Raw genomic sequence first — 26,903 nt, forward strand, 5'->3', positions numbered from 1 at the left:
GGTGAAATGACACGAAAACCGAAGGTTGAAAAAACTTTCGTAAGGAAAGGAATGACATCTGTCAGAGACCGCGATTTCTATGAGCAGAATTGTAGATCAATATGGCCCACAGTTATCGGTAATCTGGTACGTCACTAGCTGACGACAGCAAGCCTTAGGATTAATGCTCGTACTGTGCAAAGACGAGATTACCGATCAGTCGTAAATTTCTTTCTCGGATGACATTGACATCTAGTTGGGGCGGTGAAAGTTGAAAGCCCAGTGAATTGAATAATTCTTTTAATGTGCTCTCTCTCTCTCTCTCTCTCTCTCTCTCTCTCTCTCTCTCTCTCTCTCTCTGAACAATGTCGACCCCAAGGAGTTTCAGTAAAATTTTTAAACATCGTTCTCAACTTCATTTCTATATTTCTATTACAACGAGTATGTATGTATGTATGTATGTATGTATGTATGTATGTATATATATATATATATAATATATATATATATATATATATATATATATATATATATATATATATATATATATATATATATTCCTGCATTCATGGATGCCATGTGTTGGCATGTATGTTCATATATAGGCCTATGTATAAAGGCCTGATGAGTGTGTGAATGTAACCCAACGTTCAAACATGTGTGAACTCATTCACAATTCACTGTTGCGACTGGCAACGTCACCATGCATAGTACAATGAAACGAAAAGCTGTCACTCAAATTTGAGTAAATGGTTGTTTCACTTGTGGCGCCATGCCGTCTGTTTCATCGGAGACAAGTGTGTGGAAAGCTAGCGTCGTCGACATGATAACAGGTGGCCAAGGCAACGCGCCTGCTGTTCATTAGAAAACGCTTCACGAGAAAGCATGCTTCGTAAAACAAATTCAATGGTCGCGTTTACGTGGTTTGAGGTTCCCGGCACAGGAACCATCCATACGAAATACTTTCATCAGCTTAGTTTTTATCATACGTGTATGCTTGGATTCTGAGGACGTGGGAAGCTGGCGCCGTATAACTGCGATTGCCATATTCCCTTTGTCGGACTTTTAGAGGTTAAGAAATGAAGCAAACCAAGCGACGGTAGGCCTTGATTTTGACCGTATGTACGAGCGATAGCGATAGCGAGTGCATATATAAAGTGAACTGGTCAAAACCGAGTGGTATACCGTCGTATGGGTGCGATTTATTGCTATTATAAAATAGCGATCAAAAACTGTCCTTTGCTTTAAAAATCTCCTGTTTTCGCTCGCGCTCGATCATCGTACAGAACGGAGAGAGCCGCCATTTTGTTTGTTTACACTGAGAGTTGACATGTCAACAGCCGTCGCGCGCGCGACATAGCTGTCACGCAACGCGCTCGCTATCGTGCCGTGCGAACGGCAAGAATGTTTGTTAGAGCTTTTATACTAGTAAAAGAAATGCAACAACTTTAACAGGAAAACCACGGGGAAACATTACAAGACTCAATATCTTATTTCCGTATTTAGCAACCCGAAATATCCGTGTTCCTCGGGCCTTCAAATTTTTACGCCGGCGACATCGCTTTGCAGGCGGAGAGCGGCTGCAGCCATTATGTTTATTTACGTTGTTTACCATCAAAATGCAAATGTAGCTCGGGAACTGCTCAAAAACTGATGACGTTTATGGTGCATATCTCGACGTTTACCGTGAAATATCACGGCCGATATTTTACGATTATACACGTCACTAGGATGAGGCAATATGGGCATGGTATATATATATATATATATATATATATATATATATATATAATATATATATATATATATATATATATATATATATATATATATATATATATATATATATATATATATATTATATTATATATATATATATATTTTTTTTATTTTTTTTTTTTTATGGTGCATATCTCGATGTTTACCGTGAAATATCACGGCTGATATTTTACGATTATAACGTCACTAGGATGAGGCAATATGGGCATGGGTATATATATATAAAGACTCACAAATAGATCGAGGTTTGCATGGAGTACATTGATATGTGAAAATGGAAAAAAAATCAGTAAAGATCAAATCTACTGCTATCTCTAATTCCAGACATGAGGATAATAAAACGTAATTAGGCGTCGTGTCATGAAAATCGGCATGAAAGCATTCCAACTGCGCCATTCTCTGTTGCTATTTCCCTGATGACACATTAGCGTATCAATTTATTGCGAACTATTTCCCTCTATTGTCCGGCTCGCGTGTTCGTTGTGTGTAACACCATGGTTTATTAAACGTCGCCGTCGAGGGCTACAGTGGTACCGCTGTAATATAGGCAGATCCCCTAGATTGGAAATGTAAATACTCTGTATAGGACGGACCACCTGTTGTAATGTATATATCACGCAGGAAAAGAAATCTCGTTGGAAACATCGGTGTGTAGCTATGGCCATGGAATGAAAGAGGGGGAGGGACGGAGGGACGGACCGAAAGACAGCATACAGACAGACAGATAGATAGATAGACAGACAGACAGACAGACAGACAGACAGACAGACAGACAGACAGACAGACAGACAGACAGACAGACAAACAGACAGAAAGACAGACAAACAGACAGACAAGTACTGACATAGACATAGAGATATAGGGAGAGCGACAAAAAGAAAAAAACAGGAGAGTGACAGAAAGAGGGGTCAGGCAGACAGACTGACAAGCTGAGGAAAGTAGGGAGGGACGGAAAGCAGAGAACAAGACACTATTAGGTGTGCAGATGACAATAAATGGATAAAATAATACGGAGGTAGAAATTTTGAATCTGTCACTCCAACACTCGTTATAGTATCCCTTTAGTATGTGAGGATGATTTATCAAATGCTCGAAATTCTAGTAAATTGCCTGTTAAGGACAATTCATATTTTTTCTGCCTGTGTAGCTCTATATCCAGTCTGATCATTGCGACCACCTTCTCGTCGATTGAAAGGGCTTAGCAATGCGAGTCCGTTGCCATGGTTCGTACAAATGCTTTTAAAGCTGATTATTGTATTTTCTTGCTGTCTTCTCGTGAATATTAACGAGCTGTGTATGTGCATATAATATGTGTGTCTGAGAGAGACGAGAGATGGAGACGGACAGACAGACAGACAGACAGACAGACAGACAGACAGACAGACAGACAGACAGACAGACAGACAGACACAAGGGAGAGTGAAAAGAAACACAATAGATAGACAGGGATAGAAACGGACTCTGAAAGAGACAGGCAGATAGATGGAAGGACAGGAAAGCATTCGGGGTGTGTCTCAAGCTTAATTTGCGCTGCATGATGAGTATACATGCTATGTCCCTGTAATAGATATGAACACATACAGTTTGACAGAGATAAATTTGTTTCAAATGCGTCCGCCTTCTTATTCCCTGTAGATGTAGTGTTTTAAATCAGTTGAGATCATTTTCTGTCGTATACAATTAGTGCTGTAAATCCAGGCCAACTAAGACTTTAAATGATGGGAAAGGGTCTATCGTCTTTTAAGGACGTGTAGGTATACAGCGCTACGGGTGTTGAATCTATCTCCCTGTTTATCAGATAAAAAGTGGAAGTTGTATTGATATCGGCTTTGCTCTATTTGATGAACTGAATTAACTAGAAGTGAAAATGCATCTACTAAAAACATTTCCAGTCCTCACTTACAGTAAATTATGCAATTTATGGCAAAATAAAATTCCACAGAGTTGAGGGGTTCCTTCAATTTATCTATCATGAGGTCTAAGAGTTAAATCGTGCCATTAGGCTATGCAAAAAGACACCTAAAGTGCACCAATATTGATTATTTGATGACGAGGTTTCCAATTATTCTTAATACTTCTTCCCGCGCATAAAGCATGCTTGGGTTTTTTGTGTGTTTTGTTTTTGTTGGTAAACAACATTTATATGCATACAAATATACATTTAAATAATATCGACATTACGGGCAATGCTAACAAAATTACACACCAGCATTGTCTGGCATTGCTGTTGTTGAGAAGACGCTGTGGAACTTTTCAAGCGATTGGTTGAAATTAGCTGCAAATCTGTGACGCCGTACAATTGTTGATGACCCAAACACTGCTTTTTTATGCATAGGTTACATTTAAGTGCCCTAGGGTATTATACAATTTATCGTTTGCCTTTAAATGTTGAAGTCTCGCGTGTTGTATAATAGTGTTTGTAGACTATTTTGTTCCGCTTTCTACAGAAACCTTGCTCTCAAGTGTATCATAAACTGGCACTTAAAAAACAGAGATGAAGTGAAGCGGGCTCTACAGTCTGCAATATGGCCCTTATGGCAAACATAGAATAAACTTTATTGCTCTCTGAGTCACGTATCGCATTCTCTACTTCTGCACCAGTCCTCGGCCTTACAAATACTAGTGCAGAGCTTCTATAATAATACTTCGAGTCCTGGCAAGCAATTAACGGCTTACCATTCCACATGTCTGTTCGTCTCCAGGGGCCGACATCACCGACAACGAAATCGCCACAGGGACTCACGAGTTTGTCTTTTCATTTACACTTCCGGCGGAGCCGCTCCCGACATCCTTTGAGGGAGACTACGGGCATATCAGGTACTGGGTGAAGGCGGTCATAGATCGGCCGTGGATGAGCAAACCAACCACGAAGAAATGTTTCACGGTCCTTGAGACCCAGCACCTTAATCCAAGTCAGCTAGCAGTAAGTGTGGGCTATATTCTTTCACCGTGGGCAAATATCTGGTATAACTGAGGTATCCATCAACATGTATACACAAAGTCTCAAAAACTTAGATCATGACCGTCTGCGGGTTTTAAAATGCAAACAAATCAAGCGAAGACATAAAAAACACGCAAACTAAAAGATATGTTGATTTTTGAAGACATTATAAAACTATCCGAAATACAGTAAAACATAAAAATATCAATTTCATATTCAATTAGCAATGTAGCAATTGTTATGTATTTGTTTGTTTATTGCGATTTGTTCATAAAAATTATGATACCTAATAATTCACAATTCGTTCTTGTGACCCAGTGTAAATTTACAGATAAACTCGAAACAAACGTGGGCAGTTTTCTATGCAGACCTGCTCCCATTAGCTTGGAGGCCAGCACAAACAAACATGGCTACTGTCCAGGTAAGTGAACCATGCCAATTCTGCCTGAGTTTGTAAAAATATTTCAATCACTTGACAACTTGAGCGCTAAGATCGGTGCTCACTTATAGTCTACGACGTGAAAAATCTTCTCTTAACTTTTCTTCCGAGTTTCGAACAAACAGTAACATTTTTTATGATGGATGCTTCCCTTCTTCTTGTTTCAACCGCTCTCTGATATTTTTTCTTTGTTTTGGTTTTCAATCAGTTCATCGGTATTAAGGTCGCATGTGCCTTAAAAGTGAAAGCCTTAAACTTTTACTTGACGAATTTTTCAACCATTCTCTTTCAAAAACAAGAATAAAAATCGGGGGACACGGTGCAAATTTTAGTATTAGAGAAACAAATAACCCAAGATTTACAGATATTTAAAATTCAAAATGGCCGCCATCCCGGTGTTAACTCTTTGGAGAAAAATGTAATTTTCCAATTTCGAAAAACTAAGCCTGTGAAAAGTTTTCTTACACCAAGAGCTTTAAAATGAACCCCTAAAGAGGTAGATCAGAAAAAAAATTGTAGAAATTTGAGAGTCTAAATATCTGTCCCCGAGGTGCGTTCTTACCATCTGAATGTAAGTAGAATCCACTTTGCATTGCACCTCCATCTAAATTTCCATAAGGGAACGCGCCACCCAACGTTTCGCGCGTGCAATGCGAGGAATACAGGAACTCTAAAGAGAATATCTGCTGTAGCCCATAATTTTATGTTTGCGAACACTCAACTTTGTTAGCAGGGGAAAATATGAAATGTGTCAAATAACTGACAAGTATGTCATGAAATTCCATAAATATCGCCTCTGACGAGTGTCTCTTACTGATACTGATATGTCACGTTTGGCGCGAAATTAGGTCTTTTCACGGTAACATTCCGTTCTCATTTCACGTAGAAAAACACTCCAAGATCCATTTTGGTAATCACAGAATATGAAACATCTTTCAGTAACCATGGCAACAGCGCGGACAATAATATTTGTATAAATACTACCTGCTTGCCCCATCTAAGCGGCACTTTTGAGGTTGTGATTAGCATTATTAGATGAAACCCGTCAGCACAAATATTTGTAAATTAATATATAATTAGATGTGCCAGATTCTTGAATTTTTTCCTCAGGCTGCCAAAGTTGATTTTTTTTGTTGTTGATATTTTCATAATAACGCAGACACAGGGGGTAGCATGGGAACATTGTCGAAACTTCTTGAAGTTGTGAAAGTGTGCAATATGATTTAGTGTCTGTCATTATGATAAAATAATGCATATTAAAATGATGTGATACGAGATCACCTTTGCACCGTGAATATATGTAGCCATTTGACAGTAGTACACTTGAGTGACCACCCCATCTATGAGGACATCCGGGGACTTCTAATGACCGAAATTTCAATTTACGTTCGACTGTACGGTGATGGACCCGGTGACGTTGACTTTTAACGGAGAAACGCGAGGGGTGAAAATGTGAAGTCACTTTCACAATAGGTCAGACGATGCCCGCAACATCTGTGGAGTGACATGGTGTATGGACAATGCGAAATTTCAAATCTTGCAATTAGAATTGTAGAACTCTTGCGACGGTTTCTGTTGAAACAGCCTGTAATGAACATGCCTTGCCTCTATCATTTCTGAAGATTCTATGAAGCCACATGCAGTGTTGTCCTTAGAAGCCGGGTGCCGGGTAAATAACCCGCCTGTTTTGCATTTTTTCCCGGCTACTTTTAACGTAATTAGATTATTTTTATAGACCTATTAATTTCGGGATCGCACTGCCAGCTGTTAGACGGCACACGTACGATTAGCAGTTTCGCGACCCCTTTCCCCACTTGGAACTGCACAAACATAAAACAGTTTCTAAATACCCATTTGTGGCTTTTTTGAGCCCGATCTTTTACTTGTTAAATAGTGTGATGGGCTGATGGACGCGCCTATGGTGTTGGCTTTGATCAAGCAGCGTGATTGGTTTGATTAGTATGAAGGTCATCTTAGGTCATCTTTAACGATGGCGTCAAAAAGAAATGTGGCGTCGGCCACTGGCACCTTGCCGATGGAATATTTTTTTCCCCGAAGAAAGCCCGTTCAAAAGGTATACTTGATTCCAACGATACATTTAGTTTATGTATGAAAAACTTCAATTTCGCTGAATTTGTGAGAGAAAAGCACCGAAAAGATGTAATTTTGATCGACGATTTGAAGTTCACGAGACTGGCAAGCTAGTTTTCCGCCGCCGCGCTGGCTGCAAACGTCACTACGAGTATGATAATCTTCTCAACAAATCAAGTTATTCTCAGAGCAATACCGATGCATTTCCTAGATTTAAAAAAAAGAGCTAGAATTGAAATTTATTTTAGAACCAACTGTTTATTTGAATGGGTATTTTATTTTCATTGATTATTTTTACGTACTAGAATCCACGGTCACAGGCATGTGTGTTGCCGATCGTTAATTACACAGTCACAGGCAGTTGTGTTTCCGACCGTTTTACGCTGTTCTCTCTGACAGCCTCGTCTACCTACTGATAGGCTATACGTGTCTGCGTGTATACGCACTGTTAAAATTAAGGGTATGTCAGGATATTTCATTTTATTGGGTGTCATTTTTAGATAATAAGGTTCATCTATAGAGTATGTTACTAAAGGACCACGTCAAAAGATCGATGTCGGATAAAATCTAAATTCTTTAAAAAGTTTTTCATCCGACAAAAACAATATTCTAGTTTGATTTGGTTGAGAAATCTTAAAAAATGATGATGTAATTACATATTTTTGCTCCCTACATTGCCGTAATTGCAACTGGAAAACTCCTTTTCTTCTAGTTTTCTGAAATAATGCATTTTTATATCGGTGCGTGTGTTTACATTACAGTGAATTATCTTACCGATTTTTTTAAACAAAAGTAAATGTGTTTTTCATTAGAATACTGTCATTATTTTTTATTTTCCATCCTGATTGTGTTTTAACCCTTTCACCCCCAGTTCCCTGTATACAGGTCCAATTTTACCATAGAAAACAATGGATTGGGACAAACCATGGTGGTGAAAGGGTTAAGTATGATTGGAATTATCACAGTAAAGAAATAATGGGAACATCTGATAAATATTCATCAATGAAGTTTGAAAGAATTGAGTTTTTTATCCGACATCCATCTTTTGACGTGGTCCCTAAGTTAATTAACTCTTTTCTGATTGAATTGAATATCATTTTTTTAAATATCATCATGAAAACAGTTATATAGGTAGGCCAGATGGTGAATACTTACTAGTATTAATTTAACGTAGATTGTACTTATCATATATTCTTTCTGATTATAATTTTAACATTTTTAGCGAGTCCAGGGTTATACTTACTAGTAATAAAGAATGGGAAATGAGCAATGAAATGAGCAGACTGCAGGTGACTTTACTGCAAATAAAACCATAAGTACCGATATGTCATAAATAATACAAACAAAACAAAATCATGTCTGTTTTGTTGTATGTGAGCCACGTCTAAGACACACAACAAAAGTACTGTTTCAGTCTCAGCTAAATGTTCAAAGTATTAGTCAAATGTCACCTTAGATGCTACCATGAGAACACTATTTCCACTCCAAAATTGCATTTTTCGCCTTGCGAGAGGGGGGACACTCCCCTCTCGCGCTCTCCCCCTCGGTCGCTTCGCTCCCTCGCAGTCCACCCGTCTACTTTCTTAAATTACCTGGCTACTTTTAAATATAAGGTAACACTGCACATGCAAAATACATATTAAAGGCGGGATTCAAGAAAGCGATAGGAAGGCGGGAAAACGTACAGCAAGGAAAGTCAAATCATGGTGTTAGGTCTACACCTGAGTTATCACGAGAAGCGAATACCGTCTCGCGCTAAAGTCAAACTTAACCTTTTGAGCGCCAAAGTATATTTTTGTCCCCTTTATAAAATAAACCGTCCATTTTACTCAGATTTTTGCCAATAAATTGAGACAAAAAATGTAGCAAATGAAATGTGATGTCTATTTGGTACAAAATTATCAAAAAATTACAGAAAAATTCATAAAAATTGGTAAAATTTTGCACTAAAATTTTGGCGGGAGAAAATTACAGCGCTCAAAGGGTTAATAAGACAAATGAAGTTACTACACCATAGGGGCATTCCAAAGTATGATAAAATCATTATAAATCAAAAAATTATATTTCATTCGACGTTGAAGCAAACGAATTCGGTTGTCTCGGTCAGTAAAAATTTTGATAGGATATCATATTTAAAATGCACGCACACAGAGACATTACACACAAGTGGAGGTTCAATATTTTCCGTATTGCTCTAGTTGTGGTATATCCATAACCATACGTCAGCACGAAGAGGGAAAGAAAATAAAGTCATGAGCTGTGAATTATTCATACGATAATACTAAAAGCTCAACTTGAGGGATTTGCGAGGTATGAATTATTTATATCACCATCGTTTTTGAAATCACGACTTGTTGAAAATAGGAAGAATATTTCAAGACAACTTTTCGATATTTGTCACGATTCCATAATATGACTGCTTCGAATCATAAAACTGAATTACTGGTGTTAAGGGAGCTGACACTAAAAATTGTAGATGTATTTTCAAAAAAGAGCACTCTGCCATTTTATGCCTGGAAACTTTCCTGCGTAAGGTATCAATTAGTTTGTTAAAATCACATATATTATTGATACTTGAAAGGGCGTGTTTACAGATAGGAAGAGCGGGCTTTTTCTCGCCAAGAGCGGCTAATAATAGACTACTTTTCGTGTCCACACGACATTTCAGCATAAACCTGACTGTTATGCTCAATGCGTACCAAAGAGGGATGTAATCTACTGTAGCGAGGACTGGAAATTCTTAGTATCTGGCAGTAATGTGCGGTTACTACACTGTCAAACAATTTTGGACATATTCTACGTGGTTGTAACCAATCAGTGTATCGAGTCTCTCAACCCATTTCCCTGTATGGAGGTCCATCTTTATGCAAAAAAAAACAACAGGGTTTAGTCAAACAATTGCGGTCAAGGGGTTAAAGTGCAAGTAGCTGTATCTTTTAGGGGTTTTTTTCACTATTTGTGCATGTCGACGATATTTAACTCCCCGAAGCATTTTGAGACACACAGTATTTACCTTGTCAACTAAGTCTCTAGATGTACACACTGAATTGCGTGTGTTGACAAGTGAATTCTAGTCTAGACAACAAATCAAAACTCAACAACAACAACAACAACAACAACAACAACAACAACAACAACAACAACAACAAACAACAACAACAGACTGAGTGCACATCTTTTTACACATACACGCTGTGGTGACAAGCTGTATAGTGGCTGTTTGGAACAACATTCTTTGGAGGGGGGTTGGACAAGAGCTTGCAAATGATGTAGAAAATAATCGATAATAAACAAAATAACAAAAGATATATATATAGCTACTGGCCTTTTAAGCCTCACGCGATTTCGTGAGGGAAAGACATCGATTTTTGCGCGTCACCTTCGGCATTGTAAGCACCAATGAGTGCATTTTACGGGTAGATTTTCTACAGTCTATTTCGTTGTAAATATGAATCTCAACACTCCATGTCTCGTAATAAAAACAGCAATTTCAAATAAAACAGCGAAAAGAAGTACTCGTAAATTGCCAAAAATAGCACTTCAATGGTGATTAAACCAGTCTGGATTTTTTTATTCCGTTTTCACAATTTTTTACCGTAAAATCACCCGTGAGTCAATAACGTCATCGGCAAATTATGACGAACGTGTCCCCTGACGTGTTGGTGATTCGACGTTTACAGTTTCTCAACAGATCAAAAGCTGCTTTTACAGGCAAACGGTAAATTTTCGCTCTCTATACGTGCGCCGTGAAGCATTTTAGGGCGGTTTTATCGACATGTGAGCAAATCAGTGCTTATCGATATCCTAGAACAATGCATCACGGATCTATTTGTGTACACGCAATATATATCTACGCTCCAGACTTCTCAATATTGCTGGCGCCGGTGTATCAGCTAACATCAGTGATATCTTCCGCTTCAATGAGAATATAATAATCAACGACATTTCATATTTTATCTCAAGGCAGCGACCGTCATAATGACAGAAAAAATTATAAATCTTAGAATAGATGACGCGATTGGGACTAATTTTGGGATAATTGGATCTTCATATCGTTCAAATTTCTCAAAAGTGTTAGGTGCCCTATAGCTGAATGTTGCGATATTACAAATTACTCATAAAAACAAGTGTGTAACTTAAAAGGAAAAGCAGATGAGCTTACATTTGCAGATTAAACCGACATTACTTCACCATCCAAGTATTCCAAAATTAGTTCCAATCGTGTTAGATGTTTTATTTCCACACGAACATAGAAGTTACAGCCTCTTTGACCCTCCTTAATTTAATTTATAATCACATTGAAGGAAATAAAACACATGCCCGGGTTCTATTTGTGATTTTTCATCTGCATTTAATACTATCCAGCCGCACATCTTAACTGGTAAATTATTGTCTCATTTTAACATTCATCCTAAGATTGTTGGTTGGGTTTTGGATTTCTTAACTGGGAGATCACAACATGTTCGAGTGAACGGCACTTTTTCTGATGTATGTATCTCATCTACTGGCTCACCGCAAGGTTGTGTACTGTCACCACTTCTGTATATTCTATACACCGATGATTGCAGAAGTCACCATGATGATAGATTTATAATTAAGTTCGCAGATGACTCTGCCATAATCAGTCTACTCCAAAATCATGAAAGAAATCATGGGCCAGTGGTTGATGACTTTGTAGAGTGGTGTAAAAGTTCTTTTCTCGAACTTAACATTGATAACACCAAAGATTTGTGTATAGATTTCAGGAAAGACGCACCATTAGCTGATGTAACAATTATTAATGGTAAAGAAGTGGAAATTGTTGAGAAATACAACTATCTGGGTTCTATTTTGGATAATAAGCTGCGATGGGAGGATAACATTAATATGATTTTATGTAAATGCCAGCAGCGTCTGTTCTTCTTGAGGAAATTGAATTTCTTCAAAGTTGACAGAAGAATGCTTGTGCTTTTTTACAGATCATGTATTGAAAGTGTCTTAAGTTTTTCACTCATTTGCTGGTTCGGAAACCTCACTGTACAGTGCAAGAACAAACTTGGTAGAATAGTAAACATCTGTAGTAAAATAATTGGAGTGCAACAAACTAATCTCAGTACATTGTATAAAAAACAAGTTTTACACAAAGCCAATTCTATAGTCAGGAATAATCACCACCCACTTTACAAGGAATTCAATATTTTACCATCTCGCCGGCGTTATAGGGTTCCAATAACTAGAACAAATAGATCAAAACATTCATTCATTCCCACTGCAATTTCTGTACTGAATCAAAACAGAAACGACTAGTCATCTCTGCTTTTAATGTGTTTTAACGTCACTGACCTTTTTTAAATATTTTATACATGTCTTATCTGTGTAACTTTTTGACTTGTCCGCTGTCGTACAAAGAATTGCCCATGTTTTGGGATAATAAAGAGCTATTGTATTGTATTGTATTGTATAAATAAGTAAATAAATAAATAAATAAATAAATAAATAAATGATGTATGCAATAGCATACCAGAAAGTGTAGATGTATGAATCTTAAATCAAGAAAACGTGCATAATATTGTGAATTTCACCAATACAACAGTCTAAGGTATGCAATGCACATTGGACAAGAACCTATGGTTTCTGTCGTAAAAGAATTCAAATTCATGAGGATTTTCCCCCACTCTTTCATAGTCATGTTCATATGTCATATAGCAAAGAAAAACAGCATTAAAAAACGATTTAAGGCCAATACAAAGTCATCCGAACAGATTTAAGAGTCTCGCCCACGTTATCATGTTATGTCCACCCCTCCCCTCCCCAATGTCCGCATTCACCGTTAAAAACCATGGGTTTGGGCTAAATTATTAATAGTGAAAGGGTTAACACTCGTCGATTTCTCTTTTGCAGTTTCTAAAAAAAAAGGTTGATATGTAGAATAACATTGAAAATAACATAAATAATAAAATATTTTCGGCAAAATGGGTCGCTCATTATTAAGTGGCATACAGGGATTATCCCAAAACAGAGAGTTTGCATAATAAAAAAAATATCGGCGTTCAAAAATTAAAATGATTAATTAATATGGATATCATAAAATGTTGTGCAACTTTTGAAATTGTTTTTTAATAACAGCTTTATAGAATAATTGGTGACCGATAGTTTAATTTGATTACTGATTTATGAGCCCACAGTATGCACAGAGTGCAGTCTGTTTACTAATTAAAATAATGCGTACAATGCGGCGCTGTTCTTGCAGCATCGATGCGGCCTCTGATAAGCCGATGGCATGCAGGTAACCGGTTGTAAACATGTCAAACAATGATACATTAACAATATAATAGCAAAATGTCATTTTTTTTAATATTCTGTGTAAACGTGACCTTCGTGGCATTTTAATGCGCTCTCAATGGAGCATCAAATAGGTTCTGCAATAATGACAAAATCGCGGCTGTTCCTAATGGATATCGCTTCTGCCGCTATGTTCGGTCGATATAATCTATAGTCAAGCGCGAACGTTTGACCTTATTGTGATTACAGACAACTGGTGCTTGTTTCCTTCTAAACGTTGTTCCGATTGATCAACTGACAATGAAATACATGAAATTCCCTTCTCTGTCAAAATAGAAACATGTCATATGTCACTCTCAACGCATGTCAAATGTTGTTAGCGATAATGCACCTATTACATTCAAGTGCAATCATATATTCCGTCCAGTGATCACTGTGTGTGTGTGTGTGTGTGTGTGAGAGAGAGAGAGAGAGAGAGAGAGAGAGAGAGAGAGAGAGAGAGGGGGGGAGGGGACAGACACACAGAGACAAATTTGATTGACTCTGGTAGAGTCAGACAGTGGCAGAGACAGGTTAAGACAGACAGAGACGGAGACAGGAATAGAGAAACAGCGACGACGTGTGACTTGTCGGGGCACAAATAATTGAATGGCAATTAAATGAAATTAGATTTGCTCGTTTCAGATGTGTTTTGCCTCTATAATTCAACAGTCATTTCGATTGGTTGTTTGGCCTCAATTATTAAATTTTAACCCGTTACTCCCTGATTCTGCTTGGTAGTGTTCACAAATATGTTGATGTATATTTTATTTGAAAAAAACGTGTTATTATTTTATGTCAATTTCTGTGAAAATGAGCTTTTTAGATGAGTTTTCGGAGGTACGAAAAGGTATGAAATTTCAAACGATTTCTGTAAAAAATTGATATTTCGTATAAGATGTGGAAAGCGCATCCTGGTAATATATATGCAGTGCTTTAAGACATATTTGCAAATAACTTGAGAACACGGAATATGCGGCACAGTGTCCAGCTGAGGAGAACTCACCGTTGCTTACGGTAGTCTTCGTAGGCGCTTGCTAAACTACTCGTCATCTTTACTGACCTACAATATACACGAACGTGAGCACCGGCCAGAAAACCAATCAGCGATGCATCCGAGCGAGCTAGACCACGTGATATATAAACAAAATCAGGGATGACTATATCGTATAGGCAATGGTCTTTCATAGTCATCCATAAACTGCCAATAAGCTACACTAAGAGTTTTCATATGTTTGTTTGTTTGCTTTTTTGTTTTGTTTTCCATTTTACCAACTATGCAAACATATCAATTTAGTCGCTTGCGTCACTTGCGGTCTTCCCGTTGACACGAGCTTGTGTTGAAGATCTATTAAATACAAAAGTCGACTGTGTCTTTAATAATGATCATATCATATTCGAATTCGTCACTTCCGGTAAAACTGAGCTGTAAACAACATCGTGTGCTATGTAACCAATTAGAACCCACGTTCTAAAGTTAGCCCACCGTTGAGATTTTCTGTTCCGTTGGCCAAAAAAAAAAAGCAGTGACGTCATTTGGTTTGACAGAGTGCCGATAGCTCGGGGTGGAATTTCTTTTTCGATCGGAGTAACACAAGCATAAAATCTTTTTTTGCACTCGTTTTTACATGTTGTCATGACAACTGCTGTCATCCTCAGGTAATTTGTTTCATTCAAATAAATGTCATTCTTTCCGTATTTCCGCCCTCTACAGGCGAGGCAATCCTGTTGTGCATTGAATGCAAAAATTACAGCAAGCACAAGTTCCTGGAAGCTAGGGGAACCTTAGTGCAGCGCGTCCACTATTACTCACAAGGTAAAGGAACTTTGTAAAAGAGATTTTTTATTTAAGGAGGAAATAAATGTGTAACTTGATTTGTGAATTAATTTCTTGTAACAGAAAGATACGAAACGAACACAAACAACCAAATACAACATGAATAAGACAAAAAGTGCACGTGATATGTGTGTGAAGAGACCTTGCTTTCTATTTGTTTATCAGCCATCGGTTAATCCTTTGAGCGCCACAGTCAATTTTTGTCACCTTTATAAATTATAACCCAATATTTTTTCCAGAATTTTTTCCGCTGTTTTGATCAAAAACTGCAGCCATTAATAAGTGATATCATTGGGTGCAAAACTGTCAAATAAAATTTAAAAAAAATCATAAAATTAGTAACATTTAATTTTGAACGTAAATTTTGGCGGGAAAAATTACAGCACTCAAAGGGTTACTTTTATATTTCTGTCACTTTCAACCCAAAAGCGGATGCACTGTGTATGGAGTCATTTTCAGCATTCAATATTTTACAAGACGTTGTGCAACATATTTGTCTGATATTTTTGACCACACTTATTTAACTTCAAGTGTAGAATTGTAACTCTATCTAATATTACGTCAGCTACAAAGATTTCTTTCTTGATCTGCCTTTCCAAGTCTTTGAATGCCTGTCATCGTCTGTCCGCTATCCTCTTTTCTCAAGCTGTCTCTATTTGTCTATCTGCCTGCCTGTCTGTGTGTAACTATCACCAATCTAACAGTGTCTGTCTGTCTGTCTCAATCTGTCTCAATCTGCCCCACACCTCCCTCTCTCTCCCCTCTGTCTATCTGTCTCTACTCTGTTGTCTGTCTGTCTGTCTGTCTGTCTGTCTGTCTGTCTGTCTGTCTGTCTGTCTGTCTGTCTGTCTCTCTCTCTCTGTCTCTCTCTGTCTCTCTCTGTCTCTGTCTGTCTGTCTGTCTCTCTCTCTCTCTCTCTCTCTCTCTCTCTCTCTCTCTCTCTCTCTCTCTCTCTCTCTCTCTCTCTCTCTCTCTCTCTCTCTCTCTCTCTCTCTCTCTCTCTCTCTCTCTCTCTCTCTCTCTCTCTCTCTCTCTCTCTCTCTCTCATTCACTCACCCACTCACTCACTCACTCACACACACACATTCATAGCAAATCAATTAAAAATATTCCCATTGCCCAGTAATTTTAGTCAGATGGTTTTGCGTTATCGCTCGTGTGGACTTTGCGTCACAGTTTCAGAGTTCTAATCTTCAAATCATGCGTGTGCAACATGCATATTGTATCTCCGCAGACAAAGCCAAATCCAGAATGGTTGATAATCCGCTACTCCATAAAAAGGGCGATCCGCCGGAACCTCGCGGTGTTCTCAGGTGGAGAAACGAGGCGTTGATTATCCCCTGCGTTCCCTTGACAACCATGTGCGACTCATTGATCACATTGACCTACTTTCTTAAGGTGAGCTGAAGATGATAGCGAGACACACTAGTTTTCTACTTTAAACCAATCTTCTCTTAATTGCATAATTTAGGACCAAGAGTAAATGTATCATATGAATAGAAAACATACATATATAAAATTTCATGATATAAATCTTAATATCTCGATTGTAAAAGTCTTGAACGGTTTCAGATTGTAGAAGCAACAGATTTGCATAGACGCAAGGAAAAATATACATTATTCTCTGTTTCTTGCATTGCGTAGTGATTTAATTGTAGTGGTAAAAGACCAAAAGCAGAAAATGAATTGCGCCCTCTATCGACAAACGTTTGCTTTAACGTTTTTACTTCATGACCTCCCTCTTCCGCTTGTCTTGTCCCTTCCCCCCTCTCTCCCTCTGTCTCTCTCTCGTTTCATGCTGTCTGTCTGCCTAACTCTTTCTGATTTCCTCTCTCTCTCTCTCTCTCTCTCTCTCTCTCTCTCTCTCTCTCTCTCTCTCTCTCTCTCTCTCTCTCTCTCTCTCTCTCTCTCTCTCTCTCTCTCTCTCTCTCTCTCTCAGATATCCCTCATAGGCATGAAGACTGAGAAGGAACCCACAATGCAGCTGTACCTGCCGGTCATAGTAACTGACGTCAAGTGCGAAAAATCACGGAAAGCATCAAGATATTCTGTCCAGTCGAACTTTTCTCTGCCCGGCACGCCTGACACGAAGGAAGACATGATATTTACAAGAACCACTGGTGAGTCACACTTTCATTTTACCTTTTCAGTCTCGCCAATATAGGATGAAAGACGCGCAAAAGGAATTTTCTCCATTTTGTGGTATATGGGTACAGTTTGTCGCATATGGTTATTCAAATGTTATATAAAAGATGTAAACTAATAAATATAATGGAATCACGAAATAATGTTATGCAATTGATATTTGTACACGCCGCAGGACAGACTCAGTAAAACAACTGATCCGCTCATTGTAAATGGGCTGACCCGACGCCTAGTTGCAAAACGTGCACGTGAAAGGTACAATTCAATAAAATAGAAAATTTACATTGAATTTCAAAATAGCATGAAATATATACAGATTTTAAGGAAAAGAAATAAATCGTTTTTGCAAGGCATATAGGAACTACTATCGTTTTGAATGATCACGTGAAAGGTATCGCCATCAGGTATATGCAGCTTGGAGTTTTTTAAATAAATAAATAAATAAATAAATAAATAAATAATGCTTCGCTAGCTTTGGTACATTTTCCATTTATTGGCTCTGTTTGTGAAGAACGCCTTCTATTTCTTCTCACAAAACAATGTCACAGTGTGTAGTTTTCAGTTTATCGCCTAGAACACCTTATGTTTGTATTAAATTTCAAGTTTAGTATTTGACCAGGCCAGCCTCTTCTTCATTTGGAAAGAGTAGATAAGATTGCATGTTGCACGCACTGCGCTTCTGATAACTTTCGATTTCAACAACTTCAGACAGACGACGAAGGAAAATATTCTTCGTTTCACAGAACAAAAGTTAAGACTTTGGTTTGGCAGACTAGTAGAGTTAATCATACCACAGTATGTATTTTTTGTATTGTTGTTTATGTTTATATCATTTGTGTTGTTGTTGTTGACCGATAAAATTCAGCCAACACGATACAAGCAACAACAACAACAACATCAGATTTCTGGGTTCCCTGTGATCATATGTCTAATGCCTGCAGATAACATATATCTTTTATTTTCCTTTTCTGAACGCAATTCCTCAGATTTTTCACACGAACACTTCGAACACAGCATGATGGGAGGGAGTGACGTCAGAGATGAGACGGACGACAAGTACACGTTAGGCGACCTAAGGTTCACGCCGTTGTATCCCTACGTGTACGCTGCTGTTGACTAGAAAAATAATCTATATTGTCACGAGGGGATGCGTTCGCATCAACCAACCGTCCACCAGATAGATGTAACAGAGCTTTCGTTTTTAACACGCTCTTATTTCCGTCCAATGAACTACAGAGACTCTCCAAAAGTCACTTTTCAATACTGCGTTATTCCGATGTAAATATGTATATTATGACAGGATTTTAAATACAGTGTAAATATTTTGCTATTAATACTACTGTGAGTTTTTTTTAATTTCCGTGTCCCTTTAATGTCTAAGACGTATGATTGTCATTGTTTTATTCCTGCGTGAATATGTGCCGTTGTTCATCGGAAAAAAACCAAAATGTTGGTATGAATTCATCCTTCGTTGTGGCGAGGGCAAAACATGAGGTGTAGACCAAAGCTTAAAATGACACCCGAGGTCATGATGAATCAAGTGTCCAAAATATCAAAACCAAAGTAAACGAGCTTTCAATATTTCTTCCAAACAGAGGGCACGGGAAAGTTTCTTACTTGAGTGTTAAAGGGCTATTTTCTTGACAGGACATCCTTTCCAGACTACGAACAGGCTACGTTTTGGGACTGGTCAGTTACTTCAGCGAGGGAGTGGATCCATGGGGTTTATCAACCTGTTTTGACTTTGGTAATGGGTTAATGCACAATGTTTTTGAAATGCTCAATAGGGGGCGTTAGTGTGGTTTTGAATTGAGACACGGACTCATAATTGCATGAATACGTCATACCAGCAACTCATCCAGATAAGGTCTGTAGAGGTCCATGCACCATGATGTCGAAAAGGGTGCAGGTATGATGCAATGGCCAGCGTTAACACAATTCTTTAGATTTTTCACGTGAACACTTCGAACACAGTATGTTGGGAGAGAGTGACGTATATATATGACCTATATGTGACCTGATATATATATATTATATATATATATATTTTAAAAGCGGCTCACATTTTTCGCGGCAATCCACACGGCGAAGACTGAATGGTGGACGTAATTAACATGGGAGAGAGAGAGAGAGAGAGAGAGAGAGAGAGAGAGAGAGAGAGAGAGAGAGAGAGAGAGAGAGAGAGAGAGAGAGAGAGAGAGAGAGAATACCGAGAGAGACCGAGAGAGACATAGACGGAGATAGACAGAGAGATATAAGTGTAATGTGATAGACGATGCAGGTGTCGCTTAATCACATATTTGTAAATTTATAGACGTGTTTGTTTGTTTGTTTGCTTGTATTTATGACGTATATGTGTATCCATTCGCATACTTATAGGTTTGTACGTACCTACGGACTACTAGGTGGTGGGTATGTTTTTATTACAATACATGTTACTGCGATATAAACATAGAACGCGGAACCTACCGATCCAAACAAACGGAATGGAAGGCTCAGCTAGTTAAAGTGTGTTCAGCGAAACTCTTGTGTGACGGATCGGCTTTATCGTACAAAACTATGGAACATCTACGTAGATTTCTTCACAAAAACGTTATTTGTATAACATCCGGCATTCTGTGTCCTGTACCTGACAAACAAATGGGACAGGTCCCAGCATCTAAGACACCGTGGGGTCCCAGTGATACAAAAGAGCTTCTCATCAATCATATAGCAGTATCAATTATAGAGCAAATGCAATTAGCAATACGTTCGGACACGATACAGGCTAATCAAAGCATGATAGATGGCCGTCCGTGTAAGATGTCCTTCCCGACAAACCGTCTCCCGTATTGCAGGTATCAATGGACCGTATTCAGCACCCGGCTCATATGCGAACGAAACGACCGCGCCCACTCCAACTTGTAGTGGGCGTCGTTGCCGGGGAAACAGACCGCGACTAATTTGAGGGTTTGTAGGTCCCTGTCAAAGATGACCGAGTAGGTTCGGCAGATAGACTCCGTTGGTTTTTGTTAAATATTTTGGTTTTTTTGTTTGTTTGTTTGGTTTTTTTTTTTTTTGGGGGGGGGTTGGCTTCTTGTGTTTTTTCAGGACGTCGTCAATCACTGGCAGGGTTCATTGCACTTCAGGTTGTTTAAAGTTCCATTAGCTGTATCTTCTGGCGATTTTTCCGTTAGTTTTGATTGAAATGATCACTGGCTCATGTTGAATAGCCTGTCAAATAACAGAGAATCGCATATTATTCGGAAACATTACGTGCCCTACAACAAATAACATGTGATTTTACAACAAAAATTTCAATTTTTGTCCGGACAGAAATACAAACTCCGTTGACACGCGGATTGCAACGTAGGCATTCTTCTGCACCTGCGCGAGCCATTTACAGCAATTTCAAAATAAATATTCATTACTTATGCCCGGTACTTACGTCGTAGTTCATTGTCCGAGCACGTTGCATAGCCAGATGTATGGCAATCCACGACGCAATGTTATCTCGCGTGATCGCGGCGTCACCATACCTGCGTTCTCCCCAGCACGCTGAGCATGCCAGACGTCAACAAACGAGCTCGGAAGGGCAACACATTTGAACAAAAATTAGCAGTTTTATGTGGCTATAACATCACTACTCATCTTCGTTTCTTCGTAAAACAACATTTGCAACAAATATGAGCCTCCAACATGGAATTTTCCGAGGTAAAAATGGTCAAAAGTTACAAATAATGGCCCTTTAAATTCAATAGGTAAAAAGCCAATAAAATCTCCTTTGCTGATTTCTATAAATGAAAAGTTATAATCTAAAAGCAGTTGACACCTGAAAACGCCATCGCTTCTTACCGATATATACAGCGATTCCAAACAGTTAAACGTATTTTCGAGTGTGTACATGTGATTTAGATAATTTTTCTCGCCTATCGTTTCCCTGCACAAAGCTCAGAGCATAGAGGCAGAACGTCTATCTCTACTCCAAGCTCCAAGCAATATCCACGTCTTCTTGACACTACAGGGTCAAGGGTCATAGGACCGAATTTTATAAAATCAAGCTGCGATAAACTTGTAAAGAGTGGACTCCGAGGTATCGCGTTTTTAATCCAAACGTGCAAGATATACAAACTGAAAATAGACTTTGGCGCCAACCACGTTCATGATTTCTAAAAAAAAAAATCTTAAAAACTATGAAAGTAAAACATTTTCAAAGAATATGAATTTCTTGAGTTTAAAACCTTGGCAGAGCAGTGCTTGGATTTGCATGTGTCGGCAATGGTACTCAATCCAGGGTCAATATAGTGTTAACAATTGATGTTAAGTTAACTACCAAAAATCAGCCGTTGCTATCCCATGTTTGTTTGTTTTTATTTGGAATAAAAACAAAGAAATCACTATTCTAGCAAACTGATATACACTCACCACGATGTAGTGATAATACCGAGATAGAAGATATAGGTAAGAATAATTTTCTGTCATTGTGGCTATCAACTTGAAGCGTGTTATTGTATGTCATATATATATATATATATATATATATATATATATATATATATATATATATATATATATATATATATATATATATATATATATATTAGTAGTAGTAGTAGTAGTAGTAGTAGTAGTAGTAGTAGTAGTAGTAGTAGTAGTAGTAGTAGTAGTAGTAGTAGTAGTAGTAGTAGTAGTAGTAGTAATTTATTATAGTGACTAGTGATAAACACCAAGCCACAACGGGCTTATTAGTCACTTTAAAATAAAGTTAAATACATGTGAGGAAAGCTGTTCCTAGAAAATCTAAATACAAACAATTACATTTTCACAGTACAAATCAGGTAAGTCATTTGAAAGCCAAGATCAACGGCTGAAAATTAACGCGTTATGTATGTTAGCGATTGTCGTCTTTTGTAAGCTTTACAAATAACTTTGATTGTACGCCCACTGGCGTTATTAATTAAAAATCGAATTTCTGAACATCTGAGTAATCTTCAAAGTTTCTACAAATATTATAAACAGCATCAAATAAAGTTGTCCGGTAATCATTGTACAAAGAACAATGTAATAAAAAATGCATTTCATCCTCAAGGGCGTTATCGTTACAATAAATACATTTTCTATCTTGTACAATTTCTCCTCGATATCTGCCAGTTTCCACACGAAGTGGTAATATCCCAAATCTAAACTGAGCATAAAGTGAGCGGGTACTTCTCTCTAAATTATAGTTTTCCCTTTGATAGGCCCTTTTAAAAATCTTATAGGTACGTAGTTTGGGTTGGTTGTTTACTTTGTCAGACCAGTGAATTACTCTGTCTGCTTCAACTTTTTCTTTAACTTTTACCAGATCACAACAACCTCCATTTTCCGAAACATCAATATCTAAATAGTCAAAAATTTCATGCAATTCATAACTAAAATTATTAATACATAAAGAGTTGTCCCATAAGAAAATTCGTTTACACAATCGGTTATGATCCATATTCACCAGTCTATTCCAGTATCTGACCATGTTGGTCCAGTGTCTAGTTTTTGATGAAATCCAACAAGTATCACCTTCAATGGCCGAGGTGGGAGCAAATTTATGAACTCCTAGAAAAAATCGAAGAGCTCTATTTTGGATATTGTCACACTTTACATGAGATGCAAATCCCCAGATAGCAGAACAATAGTCCATAATAGGTACTACACAGTTGTCATACAATTTTGTAAATGTACAAAAACCCATATTTTTAACAGTTTTAAACTTTGAACAAATTTTACCAAGAGCTCTGCTTGCAGATTCTTTGCTAAGTATCTCAGACATATATTTGAAATGTAAAGATTCTTCTAACACAACCCCAAGGTATTTACATTTTGTAACATACTCTAATTCAGCACCTGCTAATCGAAACGTGAAGTTACTTCTCTCTATACCTCTACGTCTGAAATGAACAACATGTGATTTACTTTTATTTATCAAAAGACGCCATTTTCTACACCATGAAGTAATGTAGTCTAACATCTTTTGCATGTTCTCTTCGTTGTGCGAAATTACAGCAATATCGTCGGCATACAACAGAGCTGATACATTATCATCGCCTATTTGAATGCCACAATTTAACTCTTTTAAATCTACAACCAAGTCATTGATAAATATAGAAAATAAAGTTGGTGAAAGATTATCACCCTGCCTTACACCATGCAATGTATTGAACCAGTCAGTATAATTGTCATTAACTTTGACACAAGCTGACGTATTTGAATATAATGATGCTATTGAATTGTACATTTTCCCATCAATGTTATTAAGTAAAAGTTTATACAAAAGGATATTTCTATCTACAAAATCAAATGCTTTCTGTAAATCAATAAAAGTTACAAAAGTAGGAAGACTGTTGTTCATTCTGTTTCTAATAATGGATGTAAGAACAAAAACATGATCTTGACAAGACCTGTTTTTACGAAATCCATCCTGCTTGTCAACTAAAATATTATTATTATCTACAAATACAGTAAGTCTTTTATTTAGAATTGAACTATATACTTTTGAAATGACAGACAACAAACTTATTCCTCTATAATTAAGTGGAACTCTCACATCATTAGTTCGACACTTAGGAATAGGATAAATAATACTTTTACGCCAAATACTGGGTATCTTGCCAGAATCAAAACACATTTGAAAAAGATGAACTAAAACTTCAATAACATTGTCATTTTTAAGCACTTCATATGGAATGTTATCAATACCACTTGCTTTCCTATTTTTACCCTTTAATACGGCACATTTAACTTCAGCAAAAGTGAAATTTTTATTCAAATGTTGATTTTGTTCATATAACGGATCAGATAAATTATTCTCTAACACAGACTTATGATGTTTCACATCACTATAAAATTGCTCATCAAACTGATCCCTAGCGTCACTGGTTTGTGAATATAAAGCAGAAAAATCTCTCTTCCAAGAACCTAATACAAAATTCGAGTCAGTAATAACATTATGGTCATCATTATAAACTTCCATGGGTATAGAATTCTTAACCTTTTTACTGGGTCCCAAACGCTCAACATACTCCCAAAAACGTGTAGGATTCGCAGTACAAATTTCCTCAATTTCCATTTGAAGACCAAGCTTAAATTTACGTTCATGAGATCGCAACCGTTTATCAAATGAATTTCGGGCAATCTTAAATTGTGTTCTAAGGTAAGAATACTGTGCATTCCCAACCTCATGCTTCTTACATTTAAGAAAATCCTTTTCTTTGTCTCGCATATTTTTCCACAATACTTTTAACTCTTCATTCCATTAAGGTTTGTGAAACTTACGACGTATATATATATATATATTATATATATATATATATATATATATATATATATATATATATATAAGCCCTACTTTGAGTTAGGGCTGCACCGTACTACAGTTATGCAATACTGGCGAATTCCGAACACCCTAACCCCAGCGGAGATGAATGTACATGGTTTGCGCGGAACAGAGATTGCCGAGCCATGACTAGATACCTTTTTGTTTAATATTTAACCAGAAACTGATCATCATTGTAATCAAAGGCCAAAAATAGGCAAATGGCCTCTGGATTACAGGTTATTTATTTGTGACCAGATTTCAAAATGTTTAAAATCTCTTCAGTAATCCGCAACGTACACTCATTATCCGTGGTGATCTTTGGCCTTCAGAATAATCGTACTCATCAAACAGTTAAAAATTAAACCACAGAGAATCGAGTTTGTGCACCTGGTGTTATGTTGTTGTTTTTGTCTTTTTTGAAGATTATATTCATTTTTTAGGATACCAGAAGCTGTAACATTGATGATTTGTCATTATTTTGTCTATGGAGTCAACTACAGTTTCTTGTTCTACTCCCCACAGCAAGTTGAAAAACAAACTTATTCATGTGTAGACCGCATTTTTATAGTTGGCGGGTAAATCCTGATCCCGATTAGAATTCAAATGTAAACAATAACAGTGTTTTTTACACATAAAGACGCTGTGTTAACACGCTCAATAGTCGATGATTCAACATGTTTTTGAGTGTAGAACGAGATCTTTGAATCGACATTCAAAGCAAACAAAAAGTGATGAAAAAAATCATTAAAATTTACAATTAAGTTACCTTTAACGCTTGTACAGACCTTTTGACATACAACTTAGGTAAAAACTGTCATAAAATGATATATCTACTGTCCATTCAAATATCTTTTCGCTTTCCAAGGTCCCTTGTCTTGGTAGCTGGATGCCCTCGAAATCAGGTAGTCAGACCCGTGCGAGCGAACGATGCACCACAGCATACATGCTGAAGGACAATGAAGGCGTTAATACAGCTGACTTCACCGCTCCGCACCTTTTCACAGCGTGCATATTAACTCTGTTATTCGAATCGTCATTAGATGGCAATTCTTAATTCCTTGTTCATATTGTCCTTTAAAAAACATATGCATGAAATTGTTTACCCAACGCCTACCTAATATATAACTTTTAGTTAAAAGACAATAAAAAGGGCACAAATTTCCCTTACATGTACGCAATGGAATCTAGCAGACGGCAAGGAACACTGAAATATTCAACATGAACGAGAAATTCCTAGAAAGCTGGCGATTGCGACGAGCATCATGATTGACAAAATTGATGAGATAACTTGCCGTGGTATTATATCAATCATATCTCAATCAACTATCTTAAGTAGCCCTAGATTTCTGTCTGTGGCTTTCCAAGTATACGCAATTATCTAATTGGATGTATCCGATTCCTGGAAGACAAGATTAACACATCTGTTATTGCCTGTCTCTCTGCTCCTATCTGTCTCTGTGTTTGTCTCATCGTGTCTCTGTATATGTTTCTTTCTGTATCAGCTGTATGTACCCGCCCACCCGTCCTTCTTTCTGTCTCTCTGCCTGTCCGTCCGTCTCTATCTCTACCTCTGTCTGTCTGTATATCTTTCCGTCTTGAGTACTGCTAATCAGTGTCTGTTTGTCTCTCTATCTGTCTGTCTGTCTGTTTGTTTCTCTGTCTGTCTGTCTCTCTCTCTCTCTCTCTCTCTCTCTCTCTCTCTCTCTCTCTCTCTCTCTCTCTCTCTCTCTCTCTCTCTCTCTCTCTCTCTCTCTCTCTCTCTCTCTCTCTCTCTCTCTCTCTCTCTCTCAGGGTCCCTTTCCGACGATTGGCATTATTAAATGGCATTGCAGAGTTTGGATCATGCAGTCATATTCATCTATATATTTACACAGATGACCAGTCAAATATAAAATATTACCGTTCATTTGGCATACACAGAAGGCTCGTTCAAGATATCTGTACATGTCTGTTATTCTAGGATTTCTATAGTCATAATATGGTATGCTAAAACGTTCGTTTCTTTTTGTCGATTTCCTTTCGTTCCGAAGGCATGCACACAATTATCTGTCGTGGACCGGTCTAC

General features: G+C 37.6%; 1 protein-coding gene across 2 annotated transcripts in view; it reads left to right on the forward strand.

Annotated features, from left to right (window-relative positions):
- Positions 1-18,845, forward strand: part of LOC139116503 (arrestin domain-containing protein 3-like) — a 33,340-nt gene extending 14,495 nt beyond the window's left edge. For both annotated transcript variants that reach the window (XM_070679119.1, XM_070679118.1), the window contains 6 exons: positions 4,461-4,681; positions 5,018-5,120; positions 15,244-15,345; positions 16,601-16,764; positions 17,306-17,486; positions 18,498-18,845. In XM_070679119.1, coding sequence (XP_070535220.1) covers positions 4,461-4,681; positions 5,018-5,120; positions 15,244-15,345; positions 16,601-16,764; positions 17,306-17,486; positions 18,498-18,631 — 905 coding nt within the window. In that variant the 3' untranslated portion in view covers positions 18,632-18,845. The remainder of the gene's footprint in view (positions 1-4,460; positions 4,682-5,017; positions 5,121-15,243; positions 15,346-16,600; positions 16,765-17,305; positions 17,487-18,497) is intronic.
- Positions 18,846-26,903: the final 8,058 nt, after the last annotated feature.

Source organism: Ptychodera flava, chromosome 17 (genome assembly GCF_041260155.1).
Source record: "Ptychodera flava strain L36383 chromosome 17, AS_Pfla_20210202, whole genome shotgun sequence".
Classification (NCBI taxonomy): domain Eukaryota; kingdom Metazoa; phylum Hemichordata; class Enteropneusta; family Ptychoderidae; genus Ptychodera; species Ptychodera flava.